Source organism: Mandrillus leucophaeus, unplaced genomic scaffold (assembly GCF_000951045.1).
Source record: "Mandrillus leucophaeus isolate KB7577 unplaced genomic scaffold, Mleu.le_1.0 Scaffold1164, whole genome shotgun sequence".
Classification (NCBI taxonomy): Eukaryota; Metazoa; Chordata; class Mammalia; order Primates; family Cercopithecidae; genus Mandrillus; species Mandrillus leucophaeus.
The window spans coordinates 141,100-164,576 of NW_012099921.1; the positions used below are offsets into that span (position 1 = coordinate 141,100).

The following is a 23,477-nucleotide window of genomic DNA, read 5'->3' on the forward strand; positions in this document are numbered from 1 at the left end:
GCAATCCCAACACTTTGGGAGGCCGAGGTGGGTGGATTGCCTGAGCTCAGGAGTTCGAGACCTCCCTGGGCAACATGGCAAAACCCTGTCTCTACAAAAAATACAAAAAGTAGCTGGGCATAGTGGCGGGCGCCTGTAGTTCCAGCTACTTGGGAGGCTGAGGCAGAAGAATCGCTTGAACCCGGGAGGCAGAGGTTGCAGTGAGCCCAGGTCGCCCCACTGCACTCTAACCTGGGTGACAGAGCAAGACTCTGTCTTCAAAAGGAAAAAGAAAAGAAAAGAAAAAAAAACAAGCAAAAGATAACCAAAACCACAATCGCTTCTCCCTCAGCGGCCCTCAGGAGTCCACGTCAGCAAGTCTTTTACCTGACTTTGGTCACTTCCTTTTCCCAGTCCCCACAATGGCTGTGTACCCTTTGGCCATTCTCTGAATGTCAGCTCCCAGGCTCACCTCACATCTGAGAACCTTCAACCCATCAGGTGTGAACTCCCTCTGTTTCCCACCTCCAGGCTAACAAACCTCTCTGTGCTCCCTCAGTCCTCACCCCCACCCTCAGCCTGGAGCTGTGCTTTCAGCTTCATAGTAACCTCCACCCGGGCTTTCCCCTCTACTACTCCATGATCAGGACCTTGCCCCATCAGCTTTTTCCTGTCTTGATTTCAAGTCTCTCTTCTTCCTGCCACCTATTCACCCACTGAAGTTGTTCCTGGAATCTCAAACTCAGCATGTCCCCTGACTGCCTCTTATTGCCTTTCCTCTTTGTGAGTAGCACTGCCACCCATCCTGCCTCACCCAATCCCAAAACCTGGGATCATCCAAGACGCCTTCCTCCCTCAGAGCCATTCATTCGGGAGTCACAGTGTGCACATTCTGCCGCCCTACTCAGCATTCCCAGCCTGAAAGCCCCTGGCAGAGTTCAGACCTTTGCCTGGCAGCTGCCACAGCCCTTCCTGGTTGCTTCCTGGCAATTTTACTTCCATTTCCTGCCTCAGCCTCTCGAGTAGCTGGGATTACAGGCATGCGCCACCACTACTTCCTTCCTGGTTGCTTCCCAGCAATTCTACTTCTATTTCCCCTATGGCTGTGGGATATTTTATCAAGAGGATGAAAAAGGAAAAAGGACAAAAGTGAAATTTTGTCCAAAGATCTGAAATTGCTTAACAGGGCCAGGGAGCAGGGAGGCTAGAACGGCCCTCCATTTGACAATCTCCAAGGCCATCTGTGAGAGACTATGGATACAGCAAGCCCAGGACATGGGGTCTTTGCTGAACTTTCTGGTTATGAGACAGGACCCCCTTCAGGGATAAAGGGCCAGGAAGGACGATAACAAGTCACACACAAGGAATGACCAATTACAGTTGTGGATGGTCCTGATACTAGCTAGAGAGAAGCCTAAACATTTTAGCTAATATACTTTCTTTTTTTTTTGGGGGGGGACAGAGTCTTTGCTCTGTCGCCCAGGCTGGAGTGTAGTGGCACCATCTCAGGTCACTGCAAACTCTACCTCTCGGGTTCAAGCGATCCTCCTGTCTTTCAGCTTCATAGAAACCTCCACCTCCCTGTGCCTGCCTCTCCACGTTGCAGCCAGAGTGAGCATTCTTTCACAGCAGAACTGAGCCGGCCACCACCTAGCTTAAGCCCTGAGGGGCTCCCCATCAGCTACAGAAAGGTCACACTCCTCAACAGCAGATGAGGCCTTCCCATGGGGAACCTCTGTGGAACCTCATCACATTCATTCCTTACCTTGCCCTGGTCATCACACCTCTGTGCCCTTGACCATCCTCATCCCGAGGCAGCTCCCCATCACTATGTGCAGCTGAGCCTTGCTTCAGTGCCCCTGCTCACCCTGCTCCCTTTTCTGGAATGCCGGGCCTCCATGTTTGCCAGTGCCCACCTGCCCATTTTTGAAGATGCAGCTTGGGCACCACCTCCTCCAGGAGGCCTCCTCCCTGCACTTCTCTGGCAGACCTGACCCTGCCTGTGGGCCCCTGCACTCTCCAGCTCAGTGCCGTGACTCTCGTTACACTGATCTGTTACACGTCCTCCCTACTTCATCCCGCCCCCTCCCTCCCTTCCATTTTTTATGTTCATACCCATCCTGAGGTTCCCAGCTCCAGGAACCTCCAGCTCTAGTACCCAGCTCAGTGCTTGTGATGGGAACTGAGGAAATATTTGCCAATTGGTTCTCTTCATAGAAATACATAGAAATGCAAGAAGCAGGCTGGGCGTGGTGGCTCACGACTGTAATCCCAGCACTTTGGGAGGCCAAAGTGGGCAGATCACCTGAGGTTGGGAGTTCAAGACCAGCCTGGCTAACATGGCGACACCCTGTCTCTACTAAAAGTACAAAATTAGCCAGGCATGGTGGCGCATGCCTGTAATCCCAGCTACTCGAGAGGCTGAGGCAGGAGAATTGCTTGAACCCAGGAGGCAGAGACTGCGGTGAGCCAAGATCACGCCGCCATTGCACTCCAGCCTGGGCAACAAGAGCAAAACTCCATCTAAAAAAAAAAGAAAAAAGAAATGCAAGAGACCGATGGAGCCCATGATTCTGGCCTGGATAGTGGATTAGGTTTCCTACGCTTTCCTTTGGTCAGATGATAAATGTTAGTTTTTCTTTCAGTGCCCTCTCAGTATTTACCTATGTAAGCTATGCACACAGACGAAGACATTTGTAAACACCAACCCACCAATATTCTAATGAAACAACTTATAGTTTTGAAATGTCACAGATAATCAAAAGCCCATGGAAAACCGTGCATATTGCAGCTGAATCTGTAGTACACAATTTTTTTTTTTTTTAATAGAGACAGGATCTCACTATGTTGCCCAGGCTGGTCTTGAACTCCTGGGCTCAGGCAATCCACCACTTGCCTCAGCCTCCCAAAGTGCTGATATTACAGGTGTGAGCCGCTGCACCCAGTCTTTTTTTTTTTTTTTTTTTTTTAATAGAGACAGGGTCTCTCGCTATGTTGCCCAGGCTGGTTTCAAACTTCTGGACTCAAGCGATCCTCCCACCTTGGCTTCCCAAAGTGCTGGGATAACAGGCATGAGCAACCACTCTCAGCTCAAAATCTTTTTTTTTTCCTGTTTGGACAAGCCGTGAACCCTCAGAGACTTTATCTTACTCTTATCCTTTAATACAGTGAATCCATGTAACTATATCCAGAGACAGTTCCCTTTGTTTTAAATTGTTATTGGGCCGGGCACGGTGGGCTCACTCCTGTAATCTCAGAATTTGGGAGGCCGAAGTGGGCGGATCACTTGAGGTGAGGAATTCGAGAGCAGCCTGACCAGCATGGGGAAACCCCATCTCTACTAAAAATACAAAAAAATAGCTGAGCATGGTGGCGTGCACCTGTTACTCCCAGCTACTCAGGAGGCTGAGGCAGGAGGATCGCTTGAACTTGGGAGGCAGAGGTTGTAGTGACCTGAGATGGTGTCACTGCACTCCAGCCCAAGCGACAGAGCAAAGACTCCATCTCAAAAAAAGAAAAAAAAAAAAAAGATATATTAGCTACAATGTTTAGTCTTCTCTCTAGCTAGTATCAGGACAATCCACAACTGTAATTGGTCATTCCTTGTGTGTGACTTGTTATCGTCTTTCCTGGCCCTTTATCCCTGAAGGGGGTCCTGTCTCGTAAACAGAAAGTTCAGCAGTGACCCCATGTCCTGGGCTTGCTGTATCCATAGTCTCTCACAGATGGCCTTGGAGATTGTCAAATGGAGGGCCGTTCTAGCCTCCCTGCTCCCTGGCCCTGTTAAGCTATTTCAGATCTTTGGACAAAATACTCACTTTTGTACTTTTACTTTTTTCACCCTCTTGATAAAATATCCCACAGCCATAGGGGAAATGGAAGTAGAATTGTGTGGGTGATGATGAGATTTTTGAAAGCAGAAGGTTTTAGAGCCTGGTGGAGAGGAAGGGCCTGTGGTTAATTCCCTTTGATTTTCCACCCCTTTGTTGGTGCTGTTGAGCTCATGCTTCTGGTTTCTGAGCAAGTGGCTCCATGGCCCATTTGCCTCTTGACCCCCTCCTGCTCACTCTTCCTGGTGACGAAACTCTGAGACTTTTCCATTCATTCACAGGCCCAGAGGCAGCTGTGGGGGAATTGCTGGGAGGAGGATCTCATGCCAATGAAATACTTTGCCCGGGTCCCTCATAGCTCACAGGTGATGTAAAACGTGTAAAAGCAGAGCTGCCCTGGTGACTGGAAGGTGGGAACCCACGGCCCTCTCCTGGGTTGGGCCTTTGCCCCTTATCCCCAGTCCCTGACATAGCTCTGGAATTTCTAGACTGGTCCAGGGGATGGTTTGAAAGGTAGATGTGGGCCCGGCGTGGTGGCTTACACCTGTAATCCCAGTACTTTGGGAGGCTGAGATGGGCAGATCACGAGGTTGAGACTACCTTGGCCAACATGGTGAAACCTCATCTCTACTAAAAATACAAAAATTAGCCAGGTGTGATGGTGCGCACCTGTAATCCCGGCTACTCGGGAGGCTGAGGCAGGAGAATCACTTGAACCCAGGAGGCGAAGGTTGTGGTGAGCTGAGACTGCACCACTGCACTCCAGCCAGGGTGACAGAGTAAGACTCCATCTCAAAAAAAAAAAAAAAGGCAGATGTGTGTGCAGGCCAAGAGTGCTGGCCTGAGTTTCCACGTTAGCCTTCTCAGAATTCCTGTTCCTAATCTAAACCAAAAATAAAATTTGAAGCCCCCCAACCAATTGATGGACCCCCTCTCATCAGCTAAGGGCATTCCAAAGTTAATCCGAAAAGCTAGTTCAGGCCATGATGGGAAGAGAGGTCGGACATGCCTCATTATACCCCCCTCCCTGCTGTAATTCAGGCACAGCTGACCAGCATTCACATTAAAACAGATCTTAAGACTGACAAGGTAGATTCTTTGTAGCAATAAGACACCAAATTCCAGGCTGACTCTGGTATAACATCACATGACAGATAGCAGGCCCTGAAAGAAATTGAAGAATTTTACTCCAAATTAGATTTCCGTGACTGCCAGGCATGGTGGCTCACACCTGTAATCCCAGCACTTTGAGAGATTGAAGCGGGCAGATCACCTGAGGTCAGGAGTTTGAGACCAGCCTGACCAACATGGGGAAACCCTGTTTCTACTAAAAATACAAAAAAAAAAAAAAAATTAGCCCACATGGTGGCATGCACCTGTAACCCCAGTTACTAGGGAGGCTGAGGCAGGAGAATTGCTTGAACCCAGGAGACAGAGGTTACAGTAATCTGAGATTGCACCACTGCACTCCAGACTGGGTGACAGAGCAAGACTCTGTCTCAAAACAAAACAAAACAAAAAATTAGATTTCCCTGACCCATTTTTAAATGCCTCTGCAAAGCTGTCCCTTGTGGGGAAAATCTACATTCTGTAGAGAATCCCCATTCCTTTCCAATTATCTTCCCTGATCCAGGAGAGAAATAACTTAAGAGTCTGGCACCTATTTTTGGTCTGATAAGACCTCTGAAGCCTGCTACTTGGCCTTCACAACCCCTTATCTTAATCAAGACATTTCTTTTTAATGATTCCAGGTCCTTTTTTTTTTTTTTTTTTGAGATGGAGTCTCGCTTTGTCGCCCAGGCTGGAGTGCAGTGGTGCAATCTCGGCTTACTGCAACCTCTGCCTCTCGGGTTCAAATGATTTTCCTGCCTCAGCCTCCCGGAGTTGCTGGAATTACACGCATGCATCACCAAGCCCAGCTAATTTTTTTTGTATTTTTAGTAGAGACAGGGTTTCACCATATTTGTCAGGCTGGTCTCAAACTCCTGACCTCAGGTGATCTGCCTGCCTCAGCTTCCCAAAGTGCTGGGATTACAGGTGTAAGCCACCACGCCTGGCCTTTTTTTTCTTTTTAATGATTCCAGGTCTTTAAATAACTCAATCAATTGCTAATCAGAAAATCTTTGACTCTATGACCTGAAAGCCCTGGCTTCCAGTTGTCCTGCCTTTCCAGACTGAACCAATGTACATCTTACACGTATTGACTGATGTCTTTTATTCCTTTTTTTTTGTTTTCTTTTCTTTAAGAGATGGAGTTTCACCATGTTGGCCAGGCTGGTCTCAAATGCCTGAGCTCAAGCAATCCACTTGCCTTGGCCTCCCAAAGTGCTAGGATTACAGGCATGAGCCATCATGCCCAGCCACTGATTAATATCTTATTTTGTCTCCCTAAAATGTTTAAAACCAAGTTGGAGCCCTACCACATCAGGCACATGCTCTCAAGATCTACTGATGCTGTCTTGGGTTATTGGTCACTCATATTTGGCTCAGAATAAATCTCTTGAAATATTTTACAGAGTTTGATTCTTCATTGACAATAATTTGACAACTGAACACACGAGGCCTCAGAGAGAACCCAGAACCCTGAAGGAGTTGCCTGAACTTGGAGCTAAGGTACCAACAGGGGTCCTTGAAAGCCCTCCCTGCAGATCACTTGAGCCCAGGAGTTCAAGACCAGCCTTGGCAACATGGGAAAACCTCATCTCTACAGAAATACAAAAATTAGCCTGGCGTGGTGGTGGGGGCCTATAGTCCCAGCTCTTCGGAGATTGGGGCAGGAAGATTGCCTGAGTCCAGGGAAGCCAGGGCTGCAGTGAGCGATGATCAGGCCACTGTCCTCCAGCCTGGGCAACAGAGAGAGACCCTGTCTCATAAACAAACAAATAAATAAATGCCTCACCAACTTTCAGCTTCTCCTCCTAGTAAGTCCTCCTGAGCCCTGGACCTCTCGTTTGGTTGATGGTCCTTGGTTTATTGTGAGCTGTTGCTTTTTTTTTTCTCCTAGGAAGATGTTTAGGATCCTAATTGTAGTTCGGAGGTTCATTCTAAATGTTCTTCTCAATTCCCTTTTTCTAAAGACAAGGAGAACGACCCCCTTGCAGGCACCCCATTTGGTATGTAGTTCGGAAGTACATTCTAAATGATCTTCTCCATGGCTTTTTCTCCCAGATTAAGCTCAGCGGGTTTGTCTGCACTGAGACTTTTTGTTGACGCTAAGTTAAGAGGGATAGAAGGAATTTCCATGGCCCAGCTTTGCAACTGATTTTCTGGAAAGCCCTTCCTGTCATCCTAACCTTCCCTCACCTAACCACAGGCTGCTCCTACTGTGAGGACAAGCACCCACCTTCACTCAATTTGGACTTTTCATCTGTTAAACAGGAAGTGAAACCTACAATGCAGGGTTCCAGGATTCCGTCTCAGAACCAAACCCAATAAAATGTGTAAAGTAGGTCCTTTCCCTGAGGCTGCACCATTCTGGGCTCTCCCAGCCCTTCCTTGTTTTTTTTTTTTTGTTGTTGTTGTTGTTTTCTTTTTTCTTTTTTTTGAAACAGTCTCCCTCTGTCACCCAGGCTGGAGTGCAGTGGCATGATTTCAGCTCACTGCAATCTCTGCCTCCCCGGTTCAAGCGGTTCTCCTGCTTCAGCCTCCTGAGTAGCTGGGATTATAGGCGCCCACCACTACACCAGGCTAATTTTTTTGTATTTTTACTAGATTTGGGGTTTCACCATGTTGGCCAGGCTGGTCTCAAACTCCTGACCTCAAGTGACCCGCCCGCCTTGGCCTCCCAAAGTGCCCGGATTACAGGCATGAGCCACTGCACCTGGTGCGTCCTTGGTATTTCTATCAAGTCATTTCCTTTGAACACACCTCCATTTAGCATGTAGCATTTAGCGAAGCATTTGTTAATAGCACTGCATTGGAGTTATTTGGGTTGCACATAACTCGGTGGCAGCGTTTTAGAAAATGCACCCACCGCTGGATTGCATTCCTTAAGAGGAAGGAGTGTCTCCTTTTTTTTTCTCCCACCACAGCACACTCACGGCCTGGTGCTTTGCCCAAATTGCTCCCCACCTGTTGAATGAGAGTCAATGGTATGAATCTTGAATGACCCAGGACCGTGCAAGCAGGAGATGAGGAATTGTGTGTGTGGTAGGTGATGGGGAGGAACAGAGTAGTAAAGCATTACCACAGCTACCAACCATGCCAGAGAAAAGCGCTTTAAGTGGCAGAAAACCTTAACTGGAGTCCCAGCTTCATAGGAGCATCCTCAGTCCCAAGCTGTCTCGATTTATTCAGCTGTATAGTAGGGATAAATAGGGACTAACGTGGTTAAACAGCTGCCCTCGGCCCTAAGTGAAAATACTTTATAAACCGGCGTGGCAGCTCATGCCTATAATCCCAGCACTTTGGAAGGCCCAGGAGTTCAAAACCAGCCTGGGCAACATAGACCTCGTCTCCATTAAAAACAAAAGAAGGGCCGGGCGCGGGGTCTCACGCCTGTAATTCCAGCACTTTGGGAGGCCAAGGCGGGTGGGTCACGAGGTCAGGAGCTCAAGACCAGCCCGGCCAAAACAGTGCAACCCCATCTCTACTAAAAACACAAAAGCCGGGAGTGGTGGCGGGCGCCTTGTAATCCCAGCTACTCAAGAGGCTGAAGCAGAGAATTGCTTGAACCCGGGAAGCGGAGGTTGCAGTGAGCCGAGATCGCGCCACTGCACTCTAGCCTGGGCGACAGAGCCAGACTCCGTCTCAAAAAATAAAAAAAAATAAAAAACAAAACAAAACAAAAAACTTTGTAAAGAGCCCTCTCGCTCATTACCACCAGGGCCACGCAGGGCGAGAGGGCTCCACTTCTCCTGGAAGGCAGGACCCAGACCCTCCCCAGGTGCTCGAGTTGTGGCTGCGGTTCGCGACTCCGCCCCACTTATCCGGCTTGTTAGAAAAGTCCCACCTGTCATCAATGATTCGTCTGAAACGAATAGGCGCCTGAGGTATCCTCACATTTTATTGGTTAATGCTGCTGTTTGTCTTCGGGCGGCGGCCTCTGAGAAATGTAGTTTCGGAGAACACGGAGTCTTTCCGCTTCCGCGGCTCAGTGGTTATCTCAATAGCCGTGTTTAGGACCCTAGTGTCGTGTGGGAACGTTGCGTCCCCGCGGAGAACATGTCACGGGGGCCGAGTCGTCCGTATTCTTAGGGCCTCGGCGGGCGGGAGTAGCTCTCACCTCGGGCCTGGGCCTCGAGCCAGGGTCCGGCGGCCTCCAGCCCTGGCCCCGAGTCCCCGCGATCTGACCCGGAGGCAGGATACGCCCCTTGTGCTGGTGGCGCCCTATTCCCGCTGCCCGCTGAGCCTGGAGGGACGACGCTGGCCCTGTAGCCGCCGAGGCGCCCCTGGCTGCGGGGCCCGCGTTTGCCCCGTAAAGATTGCAGAAAAAGTCGCCCGCGGAGCAGAGTAACCTTCCAGTATAAGTCACCCAGTCTGCAGTCGAAGGATTGAGCCACTGTTCATTTTCCTGCCTTAAACCAGCTACGTGACCTTGAACAAGTCCCTTGAGGTCTCTAAGCCATGATTGCCTCAGCTCTTAACGGAGTTCAAGCCAGAGTATCTCTTAACTCTCCAACTGTACCATCCCGTGAGTCTATGTTTATTATCCTTTCTCTTAAAGCTTGCAACCTTAACCAGGGTAAATGTCCCAGTCTGGGCTAGAATTAGGATGCCAGCGCTGAGAAATCCTGAACGGTGCGCCCAAGGCTGAGAATCCAGCCGGAGGCGAGGGTAGTTGAGCGGTTGGAGTATTTGAATCTCTGACATTTAGAGACGGCTCCACCCCGAAGCTGCTCTTCAAGGTGCGACTACCTGTGTGAGTCTGACTGGTACTAGACATTTGCTATGCAACACCCTGTAGTTCTGAAGACCAGTGGCTTGGGAGGGTGGGCAGTTTATTGTCGCATATATAATCTCCGTCAGCCCACCCACATTCGTCAGTGGATAATTGGCATTTTCTCAGCTTTAAATTAATTGCTATGCAAACACAGCTTCAAGCTCCTCTACTTTTCAACCAGATCACTAGCCCTTGACTCCTCTTATCAAACTTGGGGAACTGCCACCCCACCAGTGACTCCACAGGCACCAGGGCATGCAGCAGGGCGGGGACAGGAAGGCTCTCTTCCTCACCTCAAGCCTGCTGGGCTAACACTTGAGATTTTTACTAGAGTTCACTTTGTAATGTATGTCTCTTGACTCTAGAATTTCAAGAGAAGTTCCATTTAGTGGTTTCTAAGTGGGAGTTCTGAGATGGTTTCCCAGTGAGGTGATAGAAGATGTTTGAGCTTCAGAGTGCAGTTGCAAGGCTCTTCTCTGACCTGAACAATGGCTGTAGCTGTGGACCAACAAATCCAGACTCCTTCAGTACAAGATCTCCAAACAGTTAAACTGGAAGAAGATTCCCACTGGGAGCAGGAAATTTCCCTTCAAGGGAATTACTCTGGAGCGGAGACATCCTGCCAGAGCTTTTGGCATTTCCATTACCAAGAAGCATCAGGACCCCGAGAGGCCCTCCTCCAGCTCCGGAAGCTCTGTTGTCAGTGGCTAAGGCTAGAGAAGTGTACAAAAGAGCAGATCCTGGAGTTGCTGGTCCTAGAACAGTTCCTGACTGTCCTTCCCCAGGAGATCCAGGTCTGGTTCCCACAGCAGCATCCAGAGAGTGGAGAGGAGGCAGTGGCCCTGGTGAAAGACTTGCAGAAAGAACCTGGAAGACAGAGGCTGGAGGTGAAATATAAAAACATAGTTCTGAGCAGTTAAAATAGAGGTATGTGAGAGGCAGAGCTGCCTTGGGTTGCTAGCAGTGTGGGCGATGTGTAGTACTTCACTATTTGTGTTAAACTGGAATTTGCTTATTTCGTGGTCATGGTAGCTGCAACTTTCCTTCCAAGTTGAGGCTGACTCTTCAGAGAATGCACAACACTGGCTGCTCTGAGTGTCCGTCCCTGCCATTAAATAAGAAAATTGCTTAAAATGGCATGAGCCTCACTCTGATCAGGGAGGAGCACATATGACAGGGATCTCTTTTTGGAGAACAGCTCTCATTCTGCAGCAGCCAGCTAGAGGCAAGCGGCTTCAGTGGCCTTTATCGACATTATTGAGCCTATTGCAAAACACCTGAATTATCCTATGTTTTTTTGCCTAGGGGTTGGCAAGGCAGGTAGGAGCAGTCCTCAGAGAGCTGGGTGGCCAGGATGCGGTGGTCCATGGCTTTATCTCCATAAAGCCTTCCACATGTCCACCCTCTTTACTGCTGTTGCAGGCTTTTGCATAAGACTGGCTTTTTCCTCTGCTTTTTTTTTTTTTTTTTTGGAGATGGAGTCTCGCTCTGTCACCCAGGCTGGAGTGCAGTGGTGTGATCTCGGGTCACTGCAACCTCCACCTCCTGGGTTCACACCATTCTCCTGCCACAGCCTCCCTCCCGAGTAGTTGGGACTACAGGCGCCCACCACCACGCCCGGCTAATTTTTGTATTTTTGTAGAGACAGGGTTTCACCATATTGGCCAGGCTGGCCTCAAACTCCTGACCTTGTGATCCATCCGCCTTGGCCTCCCAAAGTGTTGGGATTACAGGCATGAGCCACTACGCCCAGCCTTTCCTCTGCTTTTTTATGTTTGGGATGTTTAAGTTTTAGTCCCTACAGAATTTTGACCACTTCCACCCCTTGAGGAGGGACAGGATGTGCTTTCAAAGGAGAAGGAGCCCTCAGGATCAGTACTGAGTTCTCTAAACATCCGTCCGAAGCAAGCACAGACAGAACTGCCTGTTTCAGGCAATAGTGAAGAAGTTCACAGCCAGAACCAGAGGAACAGTTGAAGCACAGCCCCAAAGTAGAACTCCAGCCCGTCCACAAGGGTGGTAAGAAGTAGCAGTGTTGGCCCACGTGCGCCGCACGCCCTGATCGCAGCGGGGCCGTGGTGTGTACGTGCGGTATGCGTGGCGCGAGCTGCGCTTGCTTGCCCTGCCTGCACTCCTCCACAGCCTGGGCCGGACCGCCTGGGACGCTGAGGCGGCCGAGGGGACCGGTCTTGCGCACCCCAGGCCCGCGCGCCCAAGCCCAGGTTGCGGTTCGCCGCACAGGCCGCGTTCTCTCAACCTACAGCGGCGATGAGGCGCTGAGGCAGCCGCCGGCGCTGCGCGGGAGCCTAGGACTCGGAAGCGGCTGGGCCGAGGGCGCTGGGTGCCGGCCTCCCTGAGTCAAGGGTAGCAGGTACATGGCGCAGTAACGGCCCCTATCTCTCTCCCCGCTCCCCAGCCTCGGACGAGGCCGTTGGGCCGCCACCTCTCCTGCTCAGCTGCCTTCGCCATGGCCAATGACAGCTGCGGGCCCGCGAGCCGAGCGAGTGAGACTGGCAGTACTGCGAGCTGTGGGGGAAGATGGAGAACCTGCTGCTCTACAGCCGCCCTTCCTACCGCTGCAAGGAGCACCAGCCTCAGGACTGGAAGAAGTACAAGTTCGTGTGCCAGGGCAGCGAGGGTGTCCTCGGTCACGGAGGCAAAGCCTAGTTTGCTGACATTAAACCCAACTTTGATAGACTGCTGTTTTTCTGGTCTGACCGTCGCAACCCTCATGAAGTACAACAAGGTACGCAATAACTGGTATTTTGATGCACATGAGAAAGCACGAGCTAAAGTAAAATATCTAACAGGTGAAAAAGGTGTGAGGGTTGAACTCAAACCTTCAGATTCAGTCAGTAAAGACGTCTTATAGAGCCTTTAATCCAGCAATACCCCACTTCACCTACAATAATTGTTGACGCTATTTGTTAATTTGTGAATACGAATAAATGGGATAAAGAAAAATAGACAACCAGTTCGCATTTTAATAAGGGAACAAACAACTTTGTGTGTTGCATCAAACAGAAGGTTTTTACTGCTGTGGCTTTGTACTGCATGATCAACTTAGCATCTGTGATTGCTTACAGGAAGAAGATAGGCTACTAATTGAAAATGTTTTTACCTCTGGATATGAAATAAGTGCCCTGTGTACAATTGTTTTCATTCTTATATTTTGCCAGGTCTGTTACCTAGCTGAGTTAATTTCATCTCTCCTTTTTTTTAATATCAAGTTCGAATTGGGTTCATTTTTCTATGATTAGGTATAATTTATCAAAACTGAATTGAGAAAAAAATTACAGTATTCCTCAAAATAACATCGATCTATTTTTGTAAACCTCTTTGTACTATTAAATTTTGCCCTAAAAGACCTCTTAATAATGATTGTTGCCAGTGACTGATTATTAATTTTATTTTACTTAAAATAAGGAAAGGAGCACTTTAATTACAACTGAAAAATCAGATTGTTTTGTAGTCCTTCCTATCTTACACTAATTTGAACTCTTAAAGATTACTGCTTGTTTTTTTTGTTTGTTTTTTTTTTTTTGAGACAGAGTCTTGCTCTGTCGCCCAGGCTGGAGTGCAGTGGCCGGATCTCAGCTCACTGCAAGCTCCCCCTCCCGGGTTCACGCCATTCTCCTGCCTCAGCCTCCCGAGTAGCTGGGACTACAGGCGCCCGCCACTTCGCCCGGCTACTTTTTTGTTTTTTTTTTAGTAGAGACAGGGGTTTCACCGTGTTAGCAGGATGGTCTGGATCTCCTGACCTCGTGATCCGCCCGTCTCGGCCTCTCAAAGTGCTGGGATTACAGGCTTGAGCCACCGCGCTCGGCCTACTGCTTGTTTTGACTTTGTCAGTAATGAAACCCAATTGTAAAACGGTCACCATTTACTACCAATAACTTTTAGTTAATGTCTTACAAGGAAAAAGACACAATAAGAAGAGTTAATTTTTTTTTTTTTTTTTTTTTTCAGAGTCTTGCTCTGTTACCCAGGCTGGAGTGCAGTGGTGCGTTCTTGGCTCACTACAACCCCTGCCTCCCAGGTTCAAGCAATCCTCCCACCTCAGCCTCACAACTAGCTGGGACTGTAGGCGCACACCACCATGCCTGGCTAATTTTTGTATTTTTAGTAGAGATTGGGTTTTGCCATGTTGCCTAGGCTGGGGTTTAAGTTAAATTTTTTTAAAAACTAAAGTGACTGGCACTAAGTGAACTTGAGATTATCCTCAGCTTCAGGTTCCTAAGATAAGGGCTTTCTTAAGCTTTCAGATAATGTATCCTCTAGGTGTAGACAATAATGCCCCATTACTAAGTCTTTTCCTTTGCTTCTCCTTAAATTGATTATACTTCCAAATTTGCTGTTATGTTTTTTCCTAGTACTGTGATTTATTTGATCTACAGACAAGAACCTCGTCTCTATTGAAGAGCATCAAGGGGAGATTATGTACGCATTGAAACCGAAGTGTGTTGTTACCAACTTAATGTGCAGTAACTCCTCAGATATCTGTTAAGGCATTTCCCAGATGTGATGCCAGCCTTCTTACCTGTACTGAAAGATGTTTAGCTTAGAAGAAAAAAAAAGTCCAAAATCAGATTTAAAAAAAAAGTAGTAGTAGCAGCGTGGGGAGGAAGGAAGTACCCTTCTGTGGGGAGGGCACAGAAGTACTCTCTGAGTGCAGAAAGTGGGGTAGAAGGTACAGCTCCCTTCTACTTGGAAGATTGGTATGTGGAGCTCAGGCTGACTGCATGAATCTCTGAGATCCTAAATGGGCTCCTCCAAAGTGAAGAAGGACCTCGGTTGGCATGTTTTGTAAAACAACATAGGGGAGCCTGTGGCACATTTCCTTATGTGAGTCAGAGATTACTGGTCTCAATAGGTTACAGTTGGAGACAGATTTTAGGTCTGGTTGGTGGGAAGGGCAAAAGGGTAGGGTTAAACTAAGGTGCAGTAATCCTTAAAACAGTTAAGTGTCCCCAAACCAATTTAGATGACTCAGGTGTTTATCAAAACTGAAAAACAAGGCCAGTTGTGGTGGCTCGTGCTTGTAATTCCAGTACTTTGGAAGCCGAGGTGGGTGGATTGCTTGAGCCCAGGAGTTCGAGATGAACCTGGGCAATACGGTGGAACTCCGTCTGCTCTGAAAATACAAAAAAAAAAAAAAAAATTATCTGGGCATGGTGGCAGGCACCTGTAGTCCCAGCTACTCAGGAAGGCTGAAGTGGGAGGATCACCTGAGCCTAGGAGGTTGAGGCCAAGATCGTGCCACTGCACTCCAGCCTGGGTGACAAAGGGAAGCCCTGTCTTAAAAAAAACACAAAAAACAAAAAACCTGAAAAACAAAATCATAAAACCCTGACAGTCAGTACCTAGATGGATATGGAGAGGAAGACCTAAAACTTTCATCTTAGAAATGTTCCATTTTGGTTTTTCACCAGCCTTTCTTTGATAGGACAAAGCAGATACTAAGAGGAGGAGGAAAGGCTGTTCTGTGTCTGAACCCAGTTGGGCTAGTCCCCAATAGGAGCCGAGAGCCATGTACTCTAATGCCTCCTTTTTCTTCCCCCAGCCGAAGTGTGTTGTTACCACTGATCTTCTGGCTCTGAGAATTCCTGCAGAGAAGAGCAGGGTGGCGAGGAGATAGTGAGCAACTCCCAGGTGAGTCAGCCATTTCTCTTATACAGGTCACCTTTTTTCTCTCTTTTTTTAAAATAGAAATATAACTCTTGAGGCACAGCTCAGTTTTCTCCTTTTGGGAAAACTATTAAGTCATTTGTCTTTACAGATTATATATTTTTAAATTTTTCTCTATATTTTTAATTATACTTTTAAGTTTTGGGGTACATGTGCAGAACGTGCAGGTTTGTTACGTAGGTATATACGTGTCATGGTGGTTTGCTGCACCCATCAACCCATCGTCTACATTAGGTATTTCTTCTAATGCTCTCCCTCCCCTATCCCCCAACCCCCTTCAGGTCACCTTTTACTACCAGAGTGGGGCTCCTGCAACCAACTAAAGCCACTCAGAAATTCCAAAAGAATTTTACCCAGCAGGGAGGCCCAGTAACTTTAAAATTTAGGCTCCAAAATTTCATCAGCCTGCAAAAGTTTGCCCAAATCTCCTTACCCATATGAGGCCAGTGCCATGGCTGTGGTAATGAGGGATTACATTAAAATTATTCTTTTCTTTGACCCTGAAATCATCAGATTCTAGTGATGTGCTTGTTTGCCTTAAAGATACTCGTTACTTCATTCTGTGTTGGGATATTGCTCACATGGCATGCAGTATTGTGTAGTGGAGGAAAAAAAAAAAAACCAAAAGCTTCAGAGTCCAACAGCCTTGAGTTGAATTCCCAGCCACACCCTGGACTCGCTGTGTAACTCTGGGCAAGTCTGAGAAGCTTCTGGCCCAGTGTATAGGTGTTTAATAAATGTCAGCTTGTTTCTTTTCTCTCTCTCCTCCTGCCCCCTTTATTGCATTTAAGAGCTAAAATAATCACTGTTTCGTTTCTTCTGTTTTGTCACTTGCCCTGACTCAGGCATTAGAGAGGCATTTTGTTCCGAGGCCATGTGTTTGAGAGGGAGTGTTATGTTTCCTCAGGAGTTAGCCACACCTGGTGATTCGCCTGTATATATCTCCTAGGAGCATGGAGGGATCCAGAATCTGGACAGAAGAACCACCTAGAAATAACTCGGCAGAATTCTGAAAATGAGGTCACGCTGGGTAAGAATGCCTTTTTTTTTTTTTTTCCATAGTCAAAGTTAGCTATAGAGTTTCTGTACTCCAGACCTTTTTCAGGTTGATTTTTTTTTTCTTTTCCCCTATGTCTGTTCTTACTTATTTTTTTAAAACTTTTATTTCAGTAGTTTTTGGGGAACAAGTGATGTTTGGGTACGTGGAAAAGTTCAGTGGTGACTTCTGAGATTTTGGTGCACCCATCACCCAAGGGTAGTCTTTTTTATCCATCAAGTCTGTACCCAATGTGTAGTCTTTTTTTTTTCTTTTTGTTTGAGACTGGGTCTCACTCCATCACCCAGGCTGGAGTGGAGTGGTACAATCTTGGCTCACTGCAATGTCTGCCTCCCGGGTGCAAGTGATTCTCCTGCTTCAGCCTCCCGAGTAGCTGGGATTACAGAGATGTGCCACCAAGCCCAGCTAATTTTTGTATTTTTTTTTAGTAGAGATGGGGTTTCACCATGTTGGCCAGGCTGGTCTTGAACTCCTGATCTTAAGTGATCTGCCTGCCTCAGCCTCTCAAAGTGCGGGGATTACAGGCCTGAGCCACCGCGGGGCCCCAATGTGCAGTCTTTTATCCCTCAGTCTGTACCCAGTGTGTAGTCTTTTATCCCTCACCCCCTTGCTCCCACCCTTTCCCCCTGGGTTGAATGTTTCAAATCTATTTTTTCCTTAAATCTTACTCAAAAGAAAGCCAATATCATAGTCAGTTTCACCAAGGATGAGTTTCTTGACCCAGAAAGGAAAGCTCATTTTAGGGAGATGGTCAGTTTAGGTATGTGTCTGAATTTTATTTAAGATAGGTGAACACAGATATATAGTTGTGCATTTGGGCCTGAATTTTTTTTCTAATTGTTCTTTTCACTGAGCTTTCCCAAGAACCCCCTCAGACTTAAAAAAAAAAAAATTACTATCAGCTGGGCCGGTGGTTCATGCCTGTAATCCCAGCACTTTGGGAGGCTGAGGCAGGCGGATCACCTAAGATCAGGAGTTCAAGACCAGCCTGGCCAACATGGTGAAACCCTGTCTCTACTAAAAATACAAAAATTAGCCAGGCATGACATCACGTACCTGTAATCCCAGCTACTCGAGAGGCTGAGGCTGGAGAATCGCTTGAATCCAGGAGACGGAGGTTGCAGTGAGCCGAGATTGTGCATTGCACCCCAGCTTGGGTGTCACAGCGAGACTCTATCTCAAAAAAAAAAAAAAAAAAAATTACTCTCTCTTCTCCCTGGCACATAAAATGGTTGGAATTAGATTTACCAAACCATTACATCTCCCTTTTGTGTGCCTGCAAACAGATTTTCCAATCCATAGGCCCAAAGTGAACTCCCACATGGAGTAGGAGGAAAACCCACAGAGTCTAGATCTTCACATTCTGGAGAAAAGGAGAATGTGAAAGACTGCTCAGTGGCTGGGGTGAGAGTCAAGTCTGGCCAGGTGCTAATCTGGAGAAAGCCAAGACCTGGAGCTAGCTGGAGTGGCAGGCCCTGGAGGATGAGAAGGTGGCAAAAGTGCACTGGGGATACAAGGAAACCAAGATTTTTCTGGGAATTCTCAGAGGCCTGGATCCATGAAAAACTCCGCATCGGCCATTGAAACCACCAGGTGTACCAGATTATGGCTGAGCAGCTACAAGAGCATGGCTTCATGTGAACCCTGGAGCAATGTTGCTATCGGTTCAAAAACCTCCTGACCAACTACTGCAAAGTCAGGAGCACCTACACACTAGGCACCAGTGCCTTCTATGATGAGATGGATGCCCTGATGAGTCCTTGGGCACTTGCTAACACCTTTGATGCCTTAGAGGTGGTAGGAGGCCGCCTTCAGGATTGAGAGGATTCCAAAGGGAACCAGGGCATAGCACTAGAAGATGTGGTGGGATGGTAATGAAGTAGTGGAGTCTCAAGAAGAATCCTGGAGCCTTGGTCCCCAGGCCTTGAGGTAGAATCCCAGTGGCAACTCTCCCCCACAGTGGACCTCAGAGCAGTGGGAGCAATGCAGTCCTGTGGGAAGCATTCAGGCTCAGAATCAGATGTGATTATTGTCCTGGCTCTGCTACGACTAATTTAGGTCTGGAATGGCCTCATTGGGGGAAAATTTGGTGGCAACTTTAAGGGAATACTGTTTATATCCTGTCCTCAAATATTGCTTGACTCAACCCTCTACTGAACCAGTAGTCCAGGGTGGCTCACAAAGACCACTTTGAGGCTCTTGCTCTGCCTATAGCCAAGGAGTCTCCCTTCCTGCCTTTAGTAACAACATTACAGGAACAGAGGAGAGAAAGGTAGGAGTTAAAAGTTCCAGTCATTTGTTTCCATCTAAAGTGCCCTATAAGCCAGGCATGGTGGCGCATGCCTGTAGTCCCAGCTGCTCGGGAGGCTGGGGCAGGAGAATCACTTGAGCCCGGGAGTTGGAGGCTGCAGTGAGCTGTGATCATGCCACTGCATTCCAGCCTGGGCAACAGAGTGAGACCCAGACTCAGTTGAAAAATAATAATGTTATTATTAAAATAATTTAAAATAAAGTGTTCCATAGATGTGAACACTGCATAGATTATATACAACAGTCTGCCATTTAAAAGGCTTGTTGTTCTTGGGCAACCTCGTTAAACACCCTTAGCCTCCATTTTCTCATCTGGACAGTGGACATATGATGGTTTCTACCTCCTTGGGCTATTATGAGGATCCTGACACAGTATTAGCACTCGGCAAATGTTAGTTTTCATTTTTATCATTATAATTATGATGATGTCCCCTCCTGCTTTTCCTTGAGCAGGACTTCCAGTTCCCCAGCCAGACGGGGTCACAAGGCTGCAGAAAAGTGAAGAGCTTTGGAATGAAGTTCTCCAGGACTTCAAGGAGATTCAGAAAACGTCCAGGGCAGGTGGGAAATGAGTAGGAGCTAGCATTCCACCAACAAAGTCAGCCCTGGGATTCTAAACTCGGACAAGCCAGCACTGGGCAAGGGCTGAGAGGGGAACCAGGTGCTCAGTGCTCCCAGTTTACTATTCTGTGGTGTGGAAAGCACAGGAGTAGGGAAAAGAACAGAGAAGCTGGCACCCAGGAAAGCCTGTTCCCCTAAGTTTGAACTTTAGTTACCTTGAAAAAAGGTATAACTGAATTGTGAGTGTTTATGATTTTATCTTTAAATTTCTGTTTCTTTTTTTTTTTTTGAGACGGAGTCTCACTCTGTCACCCAGGCTGGAGTGCAGTGGCACAATCTTGGTTCACTGCAGCCTTTACCTCCCAGGTTCAAGCAATTGTCCTGCCTCACCCTCTCGAGTAGCGGGGATTATAGGCGCGCCACCACCATGCCTGTCTAATTTTTGTATTTTTAGTAGAGACAGGGTTTCACCATGTTGGCCAGGCTGGTCTTGCACTACTAACCTCAGGTGATCCACCCGCCTTGGCCCCCACAAAGTGCTGGGATTACAGGTCTGAGCCACTGTGCCTGATCTATCTTTAAATTTCTATTTGAATTTATTTAGGTTTTTTTAATAAAAATCTTTTTCTTTTTCTTTTCTGTTTTTTAGAGACAGGGGCTCACCATGTTGCCCAGGCTGATCTCGAACTCCTCCTGGACTCAAAGCCATCCTCCCACCGCAGCCTCCCAAAGTACTGGGATTACAGACATGAACCACCATGCTTGACCTGAATTTTAACTACAATTAATTACCACTTAGCCTGGTTAATAGAAAAAATAAACATGGAAAACCCCAAATTAAAACTAGAGTCAACCTTAGATTATTAGAGGGATGAATTTCTCATGCTTAAGATGACCTTCCCCTCCCTGGTGGGGCTGTCATTTTGTTGGAATTTAAGGGATCTGATAAATCTGGGTACTTTGAATGTGGGAAAGGCTTCAGTGATCATTCTAACCTTACAGCACACTAGAGAATCCACATTGGGGAGAAGCCCTACAAATGTGGAGAGTGCTGGAAGAGCTTTACCCAGAGCTCAAGCCTCATTACACACCAGAGAATCCATACAGGAGAGAAACCTCATAAGTGTAGTGAGTGTGGAAAAAGTTTCATCAGTAGCTCACACCTCAGTGTACACTGGCGAATGCACACTGGTGAGAAACCCTTCCAGTGCCCAGAGTGTGCAAAAAAGTTCAGAAAGAGCTCCACCCCCACCAGCCATCAAAGGATCCACACAGGAGAGAAACCATATCTGGAATGTGGGAAAGGTCTCAGTGACCACTCAAACCTCATTACCCACCTATGAATTCACACTGGAGACCCTGTAAATGTGGGGAATGTGGGAAAAGCTTTAATCAGAGCTCAAGTCTCATTATACAGCAGCAAATTCACACAGGAGAAAACCCCTGGCTGAACGCGGTGGCTCACACCTGTAATCCCAGCACTTCGGGAGGCCAAGGTGGGTGAACTGCAAGGTCAGGAGATTAACACCATTCTGACCAACATGGTGAAACCCCGTCTCTACCAAAAATACAAAAATTAGCCGGACATGGTGGTGTGTGCCTGTAATTACAGCTACTTGGGAGGCTGAAGCAGGAGAATTGCTTGAACCAGGAAGTCGTAGGTTACAGTGAGCCGAGATCGTACCACTGCATCCCAACCTGGTGACAGAGCAAGACTCCATCTCAAAAAAAAAAAGAAAAGAGAAAAACCCCTATGAATGTAGTGAATGTGGGAGGTGATTCAACAATAGTTCACATTTTAGTGCACATCAGAGAACCCACATGGGAGACTCTAAATGTTCCCTAAATGTAGAAGAAATGTTTTTAAAGCATTGAGGCTGAAAACAGTAGGAAATCCATCCCAAGAAAGGGTTTGTCTTGCCCTTGATTCTCTACCACATCACTCACATGAGATAAAGAGAAAATTAAGATTTCAGTCTGACAGACTTTTCTTTCTCTCACTAAACACTCACTTGGCTTATGAAATAGCAGTCAGGGTTTTCTTATTTGTGCTGTTGAGACAAGTCAGTTTCCAGAGTCTTCAGAGACTACTTCTGAATTTGATTATGTCACCATCTCAGTGAGTCTTCACTGTGATTCTGTGCCTTAACTTTCAGTTTGGCAATGGGGTGAGATTCTTGTCTCTGAGACCCTCCCTCAAGGACAGAGGCGGCTCTGCACTACTGCACTGATGACGTTAATGATGGTTGGGTCAGCTGTGGGCTGTTTGTTCTAAGCACCTGGCAGCTAGACATGGGTTTATTAACTAAAGGAAATCATAAAGGTCTTCTATTGTTCTCTGAGAGGACTGGGGCTCAGAACATGTCTACATTTCCCCAAATGCCTTTTCTTAGGATTGACTTAGCATCAATTGAGAGGAAAGCATTCTATATACTTGATCCTTTGGAGGAAGGGAAAGGAGAATAGTTCCAACACTAGAGGTTGGCTTTTTAACCATAACTTACTCCTCCTCTCAATGTATTGGGTTGAACCTTACAAGATTGCTGTTTTGGTCTACAAAACCAGCAATTTTACAATTCAATCTAAGTAGAATTTATGTGGCAGGATTGCTTTAAATGTGCAACAGCGCTTGCAGTAGAGCCTTACAGCTCATACTGTATCCTAAAAATGTGAGACTGGGTCTAGAAGGTTGTGAGCCAGAATAATGAAGTACAAAAAGCCTTTTCTGTATATGTCCAGAGCAGTAACTAGGAACCATGTCATTAAGAAGTGTCCTAGTTGGAGAGCTTACCTCTCTATCACCTTCTTCAAGCGCACTAGTTCCTGTCTATGCTCAGGTGTCTTCAGGGCTGGGGTCTCCAGATCCTGGGGAAGAGTCTAGGTGTAGGCCAACGGGTTCCTGTGGATTTGAGCCTCTCTCTAAGAGCCGAACAGAGACCCTGGAAGGACTCATGTACAGAACAAATGGGATTTAGAAATAAATGGAACACAGTTCCTACCTCTGAAAATGGTTCTTTTTGTGTGTTTAAACTATTTTCCCACAACTTTCTAGAATTGCAAAACAAAGCACAATTTACACATGAGTATACCAATTAGATTCATGAAATATGATTAAGTCATGAGTCGTGGTGTTTTTGGAAAAGAAGAACTTACCCAAATATCTGTCAAAAGTCACTGATGGGCTGTGGCATGACGTTCTTTTTTTCTTTAAGAATTACCTTTGGCCAGGCACGGTGGCTCACACCTGTTATCCTAGCACTTTGGGAGGCCAAGGTGGGTGGATTGCCTGAGCTCAAGAGTTTGAGACCAGCCTGGGCAACACGGTGAAACCCTGTCTCTACTAAAATACAAAAGAAATTAGCTGGGTGTGGCAGCGTGCACCTGTAGTCCCAGCTATTTGGGAGGCTAAGGCAGGAGAATTGCTTGAACCCAGGAGGTGGAGGTTGCAGTGAGCCGAGATCACGCCACTGCACGCAAGCCTGGGCGACAGAGCAAGACTCCATTTCTACAAAAAAAAAATAATAATAATAATAATAATAATTCAGCCACCTTAGGAAGCCTCTCATTTATGTATTTCTAGCATGTAGTTAGTGTTGCGCATGGGAAGGGCTTAATAGATGCTGACAGGGTGAACAACTTATTTAACCTTATCACCTATTGTGTGTGTGTGTATGTGACAGGGTCTCACTCTGTTGCCCAGGCTGGAATACAGTGGCATGATCACAGCTCACTGCAAACTCCACCTGCCAGGCTCAGGCAATCCTCCCACCTCAGCCTCTTGAGTAGCTGGGACTACAGGCTCACACCACCACACCCAGCTAATTTTTCTATTTTTAGTAGAGACAGGGTTTCACCATGTTACTCAGTCTGGTCTCAAACTCTTGGACTCAAGTAATCCACCTTTCTTGGCTGCCTACATTGCTGGGATTACAGGCATGAGCCACCATGCCCAGCCAATTTTTTTTTTTTTTTAAGGGACAGGATCTTGCTATGTTGCCCAGGCTGGTCTACTCCTCAGCTCAAGCAATCTGCCCACCTCAGCCTCCAAAAGTGCTGGGATTACAGGTATGAGCCACCATGTCCAGCACACTTTAATATTCACTATGGGCCCTCAAAAGGAAATGTTTGTGGGGCCACCAAAAGCAAATGTCCCTTGAACCTAGTCACTTGG

The 23,477-nt window shown here is 47.2% G+C and overlaps 1 protein-coding gene and 1 long non-coding RNA gene across 2 annotated transcripts; both read left to right on the forward strand.

The window, feature by feature from the left end:
- Positions 1-9,845: 9,845 nt before the first annotated feature.
- Positions 9,846-12,562, forward strand: LOC105553320 (putative SCAN domain-containing protein SCAND2P). The gene is given in 4 exon segments (XM_011999364.1): positions 9,846-10,577; positions 12,107-12,130; positions 12,132-12,180; positions 12,183-12,562. Coding segments are annotated over 4 exon segments (852 nt in total). The 5' UTR covers positions 9,846-10,178.
- Positions 12,563-15,279: 2,717 nt separating this feature from the next.
- LOC105553230 lies at positions 15,280-18,965 on the forward strand. Its single transcript, XR_001008123.1, has 3 exons — positions 15,280-15,346; positions 16,331-16,408; positions 17,722-18,965. It is a non-coding gene; the product is annotated as an uncharacterized LOC105553230 (long non-coding RNA).
- Positions 18,966-23,477: the final 4,512 nt, after the last annotated feature.